Consider the following 9,600-nt stretch of genomic DNA (forward strand, 5'->3'; position numbering starts at 1 on the left):
CCCTGGCTTTGTAAAGCTCCTGATCTGATTTCAGAGTAGCAGCCGTGTTAGTCTGTATTCGCAAAAAGAAAAGGAGTACTTGTGGCACCTTAGAGACTAACAAATTTATTTGAGCATAAGCTTTCGTGAGCTACAGCTCACTTCATCGGATGCTGTAGCTCACGAAAGCTTATGCTCAAATAAATTTGTTAGTCTCTAAGGTGCCACAAGTCCTCCTTTTCTTTCTCCTGATCTGAGTTACCCTTTCCCCCCGCTCAGCAAGTCCCAAGACCTGAGTACCCTACATTCTGAGGCACCCTCCCTCTAACCACTAGACCCCACTCCTGTCCCAGAGCCGGGGATAGAAACCAGGAGTCCTGACCTCCAGCCCTGTTGTAATAACTGGGCCTGCAAACTAATCATAATTGTGAGCTGAGCTGTGAGAAGCAAGTGAAAATTCCACCTCTGTCACAACCTCCCTCGAACAATCGATGTTGATGGGAAAAGGTGCCAGAGGGAACCAAAGAGACGGACCCCAAAGCCCTGTGGGTGCTAAGCTGAGGCTGGGGAAACGCGAGACATGCGGGAGCGGAGATCAGCGAACCACAGTTGGGATGTCGGATTCTGGGCGTAAGTGATGGACGCCGTAACCACCGCCAGTGAAGTCAGACACCCCACTTTGTGGGTCCTTTTCTTCTCCCCCATCTCTCTCCCATCCCTCTCCTTTTGCCACCTGGCTAAAAAGAGCCTGGCTTGGCCAGCCAGGCCTGTGTATTTTGCATCCCTGCAGCCCTTCTGCGCCCAGAGAGGTGTCTAAAAGCAATGCCCAGAACAGCCTGAAGCTGGTATGAGTCTGCCAGGTCTTGGGGTGGTGTTTTTTCAGTTGAGAAGTTGCAAGTGAGAGTTACGCTGGGAGACAGAAGTGGCGTTTTCTCACCCTGCTGGGTTTTTCCTCACCTTTTTTCTGTGGATTTGTGCCATTTTGTCTTCCAGGAAACAGCATCAGACTTTAACAACAGCGGCAAGGACAACGGCTCCAGCCCAGCTCAGCTGGCTTCTCCTCCTTTCCCCAAAAGACAGGGATCATCTCGGGTGCCAGCTAAAAGGCTGTCGGACCAGGTGGGTTTTCCCTTCCCAAAATCTCTCTGCACCCAAGGGCACAAGGGTTACGGTTCTAGTGAAAGCCTGACTTAATACTTTACATTGCAAAGGAATTCACTCTCCCCCCCGTTTCTTTAATAAAAGGGTGTTTGCTGGGGTCATAAACAGGCTGCAGATTCTGTGGAGCAAACCCTGAACCTTGTTTAATGTTGTACAGTTTCAGATTCATGGTCACAACTTTTGACTTTTGGGCTCCTTTAGTATAAATTAATACAACAGCCCCCTACTCTTACCACTGGACCCCACTCAGCTGTGGGACAGAAACCAGGAGTTCTGACTCACAGACCCCCATGTTCTAACCCACTAGACCCCACTCCTCAGCCAGAGCCAGGGATAGAACCCAGGAGTCCTGTGCAGATGTCAGGGGTTACATCACTCTTCCGCTGTTCTCTCTGTTGGGTCAGAGGCTCAGTGTTCTTCCTGTGTTGGTCAAGTGCTGTGGATCACGCCTTGCTGGCAGCACATACAAAGGCATCCCGGGCCTCTGGAGGGTTTGAGATCCACTACCCGAGAGGAGCAGACGGGGCTGGCTTCCGAAGAGAAGATCAGCCAGGGAGCAGCTGCCCTTAGAGAGCCCCACAAACGGGAAAGGAGACATCACATGCACCGTGAGCACCCAGAGGTATAAGAAGGTGACCAGGACTCCCGGGTTCTCTATGTGGCTCTGGGGAGGGGAGTGGGGTCTAGGGGTTAGAGCAGGGTGGCTGGGAGCCAGGACTCCTGGGTTCTACCCTGGCTCTGGGAGGGGAGTGGGGGGGGGCTGGGAGCCAGGACTCCTGGGTTCTCTCCCTAGCTCTGGGATAGGAGTGAGGTCTGGTGGATTAGAGTGGGGGTGGAGGCTTGGAGCCAGGACTCCTGGGTCCTCTCCCCACCTGTGCGGGGGGGGGGGGGGGAGGGAGGGGGCTGGGAGCCAGGACTGCTGGGCTGTATTCTTGATTCTGGAGAGGTAAAATCTAATAACTAAAGTAACTGGAATTCCCATCCCGTTCAGAAGAGGAAGTGGTGCTGAGACAGGGGTGGCGTGGAGTCTGTCTTTCCTCTTCCCCTGTTTAGCAACCACCCCTGGGTTGGGACATTGGGGCGTGGGGGGGGGGGACGGTTCTTGAGGCCTGGGTGTCGAAAAGCAGGTGTTTGAACAGGGTGTGCTGAAGAAATAGCTGCAGTAGTGGGCTGGCAGCCACTAGAGGCGAGCAGAGAGCCTTCCAGCTGCCGGGTTACTAGTCTTTACTGTAGTCAGTTGCTACAGATTTTACAAATCTTTCTGTGCACTTCCCAGCCCTTCATTTAACTCTAGGCCTCCAGGTCTTTGCCCCACAAAATCTGAGGAGGCAGCCCCAGCTCTCCCTGTACAGATCAGTTAACTGGGGGCAGAGTTTGGGGTAGGGGTGGTCTGACTGTGGGAAGTTTTTCCCACATGGAGATGCTGCCTCTCAGAAGAAATGTGCCAGATTTATGGACTTGGCTAGCCAGGCTGTACCCACCACTGTAACCACTGGAACCCAAAACCAGGAATCCTAAAAGCCAGCCCTCCCTGCTATAAACCATTGGTCCCCATTCCCCTCCTCGTATCAGTAATAGAACCCAGGAGTCCTGACCCCAGTCACCCTGCTCTAGCCCCCTGGACCCCTCTCCCAACCCAGAGTGGAGGTAGAACCCAGGCATGCTGATCATCCCCAACTTTTTTCTGAAAGTTCGCAAGGCATATCCTGGGTGGGAGGGGAGCTATTAACGAACAGCCTGCTAATCACTGTGGGGCACAGAACACCTCTCCTACAGGTTTCCCACATTTGGGTCATTCATCCCCTATTGAAGGTCTGAAGGTCATGGTGGGGTAACTATGGGAGGGTCTGTGCTGAATAATAATTTAAACCCCACTGAAACAGCAATAAATAATTCACAGATCGTGCTGCAACACGCAACTAACCACAGGCATTCTGACTTTCCATCTGAATTTCTCAGTGTCCGGGGGCCCCCCAGTGGCAGCCTACAGATTTTTGAGTATCATCTGGTGAAATATTTTGATTAAATTGTTTTTTTCAGTGAAAAATGCAGATTTGGTGACACTGATACATTTAATGAATCCGGGCCGGTTTCACTAAATTGTTCATTTCAGGATCCCGCCCCCCCTCGGCCTGCCAAAAAACAAATCTCACCCCCTTCATTGAAATGTTTCCACTGGGCATTTTTGGAAACAAAAAGTGTCTATTCTAAATGACTTCTCATTTTGAAATATCCTTGAATTATATCCATTTTTAAATGATTTGAAGCCATGAAAAACACTCGAGATCCAAACGAAATGGTTCTGTTCGGGTAGAAGGAAATGGTTCCCCAAACTGATTTTTCCTGACTTTTCCAGTCACTGAAAATTGCGAAAAAATTTCATTGTGGTTCGATCTGAAACAATTTTTCCTCCTCAATTGTTTGGAATCACCAGCAAACCAAAAAGTCCATTATTGGAGGCCACTCAATGGCATCCAACACAGATCATAGGCCTCCCCCCAGTAATTCCTGCTTGAGTTAAGTCAATCTTTTAGAAACATCTCCAGTCTTGATTTTGAAACTGCCAGTGATGGAGAATCTACTAGACCCATTAGGAAGTTATTCTGATGGTGAATTCTGTCACTGTTAAAGTGTTGCCCCTTATTTCCAGTCTAATTGTCGTTTCAACTTCCAGCCATTGGGTCTTCTTAGGCTTTTGGTTGCTAGACTGAAGAGCCCACAGTCATATATTTGTTCTCCATGTAGGTATCTATAGACTGGGACCCCTTCAACTTCTCTTTGTTAAGCCAGATAGATGGATTAGGATGAAATTTAATAGTGAGAAGTGTAAGGTTATGCATTTAGGGATTAATAACAAGAATTTTAGTTATAAATTGGGGACGCATCAATTAGAAGTAATGGAAGAAGAGAAGGACCTTGGAGTATTGGTTGATCAAAGGATGACTATGAGCTGCCAATGTGATATGGCTGTGAAAAAAGCTAACACGGTTTTGGGATGCATCAGGAGAGGCATTTCCAGTAGGGATAAGGAGGTTTTAGTACTGTTATACAAGGCACTGGTGAGACCTCACCTAGAATACTGTGTGCAGTTCTGGTCTCCCATGTTTAAAAAGGATGAATTCAAACTGGAGCAGGTACAGAGAAGGGCTACTAGGATGATCCGAGGAATGGAAAACTTCTCTTATGAAAGGAGACTTAAGGAGCTTGGCTTGTTTAGCCTAACTAAAAGAAGGTTGAGGGGAGATATGATTGCTCTCTATAAATATATCAGAGGGATAAATACAGGAGAGGGAGAGGAATTATTTAAGCTCAGCACCCATGTGGACACAAGAACAAATGGGTATAAACTGGCCACCAGGAAGTTTAGACTTGAAATCAGACAAAGGTTTTTAACCATCAGAGGAGTGAAGTTTTGGAATAGCCTTCTATGATTCCAAGGGAAGCAGTGGGGGCAAAAGATCTATCTGGTTTTAAGATTCTACTTGATAAGTTTATGGAGGAGATGGTATGATGGGATAATGGGATTTTGGTAAGTAATTGATCTTTAAATATTCAGGGCAAATAGGCCAAATCCCCTGAGATGAGATATTAGATGGATGGGATCTGAGTTACCCAGGAAAGAATTTTCTGTAGTATCTGGCTGGTGAATCTTGCCCATATGCTCAGGGTTTAGCTGATCACCATATTTGGGGTCAGGAAGGAATTTTCCTCCAGGGCAGATTGGAGAGGCCCTGGAGGTTTTTCGCCTTCCTCTGTAGCATGGGGCATGGTTGACTTGAGGGAGGCTTCTCTGCTCCTTGAAGTCTTTAAATCATGATTTAAGGACTTCAAGAGCTCAGACATGGGTGAGGTTTTTCGTAGGAGTGGGTGGGTGAGATTCTGTGGCCTGCGCTGTGCAGGAGGTCGGACTAGATGATCAGAATGGTCCCTTCTGACCTTAGTATCTATGTATCTATGTATCTATGTATCTATGATTTCCTGGAATCTCTCACTATAAGGCAGGTGTTCCAATATTTGAATCATTCCCATCGCTCTTCTCTGAGTCCTCTCCAATTTATTACCATCCTTGAGTTTGAAGACTTTGACCTAACCAAGTGACTGGGAAATAAGTAAATTAACTTACCAGTTAGGGGCCAGGAGAGTATCTTGGTCCCCTTTCTCTATCATCTTTGTCCAAGTTTCTCACTGAGTATAAATGTCGTGCAACAGAATACAGGAGTCTCATATTCCCTTGGTCCTTCTGAAGGGTGGTGTTCCCTCCAAGTCACTGGCTGGTTGGGAGGTTGCCAGGGGAGATAACTAATGGATGAGTTGTGTTGGTGTGTGACAGGTGGAGAAAGAAGTAAGACAGAGAGAATTGAAGACATCCCCATGGCTATGAAGGACACCTCTCTCCCCACAACTCTGTTGGATGTCTCCTCCACCTCCTATTATGATAACCCTATGTACAATTACGAAGATGTGCACCAGAAGGAAGCGCTCTTAAGTAACATGCATGTGGTCACTATGGTCATCTATTCCATTGCCTTCGTGCTGGGAGTGACGGGCAACGGGCTGGTCATCTTCATCACCGGCTTCCGGATGAAGAGGACAGTCAACACCATCTGGTTTCTCAACCTGGCCGTGGCCGACTTCATCTTCACCTTCTTCCTCCCCTTCAGTGTGGCCTACACAGCCCTGGGCTTCCACTGGCCATTTGGGAGGGCATTGTGTAAGATCAACAGCAGTTTGGCCTTCCTCAATCTCTATGCCAGCATCTACCTCCTCATGGTCATCAGCATAGACCGCTGCATCTTCGTAGTGCGCCCTGTGTGGGCCCACAACCACCGCACACCCCACCTGGCTTTCCTGGTAGCCTTGGGTGTGTGGGTCGTGGCCTTGGCCTTGTGTTCTCCGAATCTATACTTCCGCCACACGGCACCCTCCCCATACAGCGAGAATATCACCAACTGCTACAACAATTTTGACACGGTGGGGGAAGGGGCCACCGAGAAGCAGAGAGAAAGGAGGAAAAACACAAACCACCGGGCCATGATCATCAGCCGCTTTATCTTAGGCTTCCTTATCCCCTTCACCGTCATCGTGTGCTGCTACGGTGCCATCTTAGTCAAACTAAGCAGGAACCAACTGGCCCGATCTGGGAAGCCCTTCAAGGTCATTGCCGCCGTTATCATGGTTTTCTTCCTCTGCTGGCTCCCCTACCACATCTTCTCCTTCCTGGAGATGAACCGGACACCCAGTATGGACACCACCCTCATTGTTGGCATCCCCTTGACCTCCAGCCTGGCCTTCATCAACAGCTGCCTCAATCCCATCCTCTACGTCTTCATGGGTCAGAACTTCAAGGAGAAGCTGCGCCATTCCCTCTTCTCAGCCTTTGAAAGTGCCTTCAGTGAGGAGGCTGCCAGCATCACTGCAAACACGAAGAGCAAGTCCACAGACATGGATTCCCAGGTCTTCTAGGCATCATGCATCTGCTGAGAGCTGGGAACCTCAGTAGTGTTCAGCCAGAACCTCTCCCCAACATCAACAGGGACAAAATTGACCCAATGAACTCCACCCTTCCATAGACATGATTCCCTGCTTGGCTCTGCTTGTGTTGATATACCCCTGCCAGGGATGGTCTAGGTTTGCTTGGTCCTGTCTCACCATGGGAGAAGAGGCTTGAAGGCCTCTTGAGGTTCCTTCTAACCCTACATTTCTGTGAACAGATGCTTCTGTGTGGATGGATAAAAGCCAACGAAGAACAAAATGCCATAACCTGGTAATGGGATCCTTCACTGATTTCTCTGTAGTAAATGCATTCAGTGAGCATAACTTGAGCAGCGTTTTCTCTACCCAAGAGTCATTTTGGGAGCATCCAACTGGAGAGATCTGGTGTTCGGAGGGACTTTGTTGAAATGATGTCTCTTTAAAAGGGCTCCATTTGGTCTCTGAGAACATACACTAAAACCTTCGCTTTTCTCCTTTCCTCCTTAATAGTGTGTCACTCGGTTTCTTAATGAGCAGAGTTCTATTGAGAGCTGAGGCTGTATGAAATAAAATGCTGGTGCCCTTGCAGATCCTTGAAGCTGGGAATTGTATCTGAACGGCGCACACAGCCAAGATAATAAAGACAATAGAGCTGTGTTGTAGAAAGATTCTGGTTTCTTCATTTAAAAAAAAAAGACACCTTCTCAATAGGGGTGAATTGTTCACTATAAGAGGGGATTCTCTGTAGGGGAGTTTAGTTCATTATGGGGGGGTCACTCAAAGGGGTTATGAGCTGATTATCAGAAGTTATCACTGTAGTAAAAGATGACTTGTTTGGAACTAGAGCTCTGGGAGGGGAGTGGGGTGTAGTGGTTTAGAGTGGGGGGGCAGATGGGGGAGAGGCTGGGAGCCAGGACTCCTGGATTCTCTCCCCAGCTCTGAGAGGGGAGTGGGGCAGAGTGGGTTAGAGTGGGGTGGGGGGAGAGGCTGGAAGCCAGAACTCCTGGGTTCTCTCTCCAGCTCTGAGAGGGGAGTGGGGCATAGTGGGTTAGAGGGGGGGGCAGACAGGGGAGAGGCTGGGAGGCAGGACTCCTGGGTTCTCTCCCCAGCTCTGAGGGGGAGTGGTGCATAGTGGATTAGAGTGGTGGTGGGAGGTGGACGGGGGAGAGACTGGGATCCAGGACTCCTGGGTTCTATCCAAAGCTCCAGGAGGGGAGTGGTGTTAAGGGTTACAGCAGGGCATGGGGGGGGGAACTTGGAAGCAGGAGTCCTGTGTGTGATTACGGAGCAGGTCACATTTTTGAGGGGGGCAGGGAGGGGGTGAAGGATTGCGAACAGCTGGGCACGGGACAGAGGGGATCCAGGGGAGGAAAAAACACCTGAGACACACGATGGTCCAAGGGCAGGGCGCTGGGGTTGGTCAGTGTCACCATCCTGTCTGATGGCTCCAAATTGCTGCCACTTAGTGGCCAGATGCCAGGATAGGCTGAACCAGATCCCTCTCTGTTGCCTCTGGTCCGCCAGATGCAGTGAGCCTTCATAATGGCGGGATTTAAAACCCGGGTGGGAGTGGAGTTAATGCACAAGGGACACCCAGGTCTAACTCACTGGACCCCACTCCCCTTCCAGAGGTGGGGAGAGAACCCAGGAGTCCTGGCTCCCAGCCCCCCCTGCTCTACCCACTAGATGCTACTCCCCTCCCAGAGCTGGGGAGAGAGCCCAGGAGTCCTGGCTCCCAGTGATAGTCAGAAGGGCCAGTCTCTGGCTGCAGGCATCCTCCTCCCACTCTGGGCTATACAGACTGACAGACCGCAGAGCAGCTGGTCCAACGCCCTGACTCCTTCCCTGTCAATGTTCCCACCACCCCATGGCAGCTCGACTCCCTGCCAGCTTCCTGCCCCTCCCTGTGTCAACCTGGCCCAGACTTGTATAGGGGCCAGGACACAGAACTACCATCACTGGATCCACCCTATGGATCCACCCATCTAGCCCAGTATCCCACTCCCTTCCTGCTTACCTAGATCAGGCCCATGGGCTCAGCCAACCTGATTTCCCTCCCCCTTATTTAATGCCCCTTTGTGCAGCCCTAGAGCTTGGTAACCAGATGCCAAAGCCGTCCTGGGACAGCTCCACCATCTCTGAGCACTTGGCACTAAAAGTTACAGGAGGAGCAGAGAGACAGAGGGGCTGTTCCAGGTGGGGTGGGAGCAGCAGAGGGGGCTGGTTCTTGCCCCCCAGGAAGAGGATGAAGACCACCTCTGTGGAGAGGAAAGAGGTGAAGATGAAGTCTGCCATGGCTGAGTTGAGGTTCCAGACAGTGGCCACCAGCTGGCAATGAAGATGACCGGGCTGTTGTCTGTCACGCTGAGTAAAAATCCCAGACTGAAGAGGACGGCAAAGAGAACTCCTGTCCATTCACACTGAGCTCCACCCTCTTCTCCGTGCTGGTAGGGATTCCCGAAGAAGGGGTGTAAGGTGCTGTTCACATATGGAAAGGCGGGGTGGGTCCAGGGGGGCTGGAAGGGCATGGTCTCCTCCATCCTATGCCATCCAAACCCACATCTACCATCACCGTGAGCGCCAGCGGGCCGAGGGTGCAGGGGGTTGGCAGAGCTGGGCAGAAAAGGGTTTCCCCATGCCACACATTTTGGAAAAATGTTCCCATCCCATACTGGAGCCAAACCTTGAAATTCCAACATTTTCATGAACCAAAAACCTCGGGGAAGGGTGTGTGTGTGTGGAAATCGATTCTGGACAATCCGAGATTCCAAGGCCAGAAGGGACCATTGTGAACATCTAGTCCACTGGTCCCCAAACTTTTTACCTCATACCCCCCCTTATCCCTGTCTGCGTCCCTCCCACCATCTCCTGGTGCTAGGGGTGGGAGCAGAGCTCTGGGAGAGGGAGGGGCGCGGACAGAGGTAAGGGAGCCAAGGCTGGGGCCACAGCTGGGGGTGGACATGGAACCCCGGGTGCGGGGATGGCAGC

The 9,600-nt window shown here is 50.6% G+C and overlaps 1 protein-coding gene across 2 annotated transcripts; it reads left to right on the forward strand.

Moving 5' to 3' along the window:
- Window positions 1–969: 969 nt before the first annotated feature.
- Window positions 970–7,274, forward strand: LOC119847651 (chemokine-like receptor 1). Of its 2 annotated transcripts, none has more exons than XM_038382592.2 (3): window positions 970–1,098; window positions 1,545–1,762; window positions 5,471–7,274. In XM_038382592.2, the coding sequence occupies exon 3, from the start codon at window positions 5,512–5,514 to the stop codon at window positions 6,601–6,603; it is 1,092 nt and encodes a 363-aa protein (XP_038238520.1). In that variant the 5' UTR covers window positions 970–1,098; window positions 1,545–1,762; window positions 5,471–5,511; the 3' UTR covers window positions 6,604–7,274. The 2 variants fall into 2 exon arrangements, with proteins under 2 accessions (XP_038238520.1, XP_038238521.1); XM_038382593.2 differs by having other exon boundaries at window positions 993–1,098; window positions 1,545–1,772.
- The last annotated feature ends 2,326 nt before the right edge of the window (window positions 7,275–9,600 follow it).

Source organism: Dermochelys coriacea, chromosome 24 (genome assembly GCF_009764565.3).
Source record: "Dermochelys coriacea isolate rDerCor1 chromosome 24, rDerCor1.pri.v4, whole genome shotgun sequence".
Taxonomy (NCBI): Eukaryota; Metazoa; Chordata; order Testudines; family Dermochelyidae; genus Dermochelys; species Dermochelys coriacea.

Bases quoted from the DNA above. Each gene is read 5' to 3' on its own strand.
- LOC119847651 (XM_038382592.2), top strand. From the start codon at position 5,512: ATGGCTATGAAGGACACCTCTCTCCCCACAACTCTGTTGGATGTCTCC.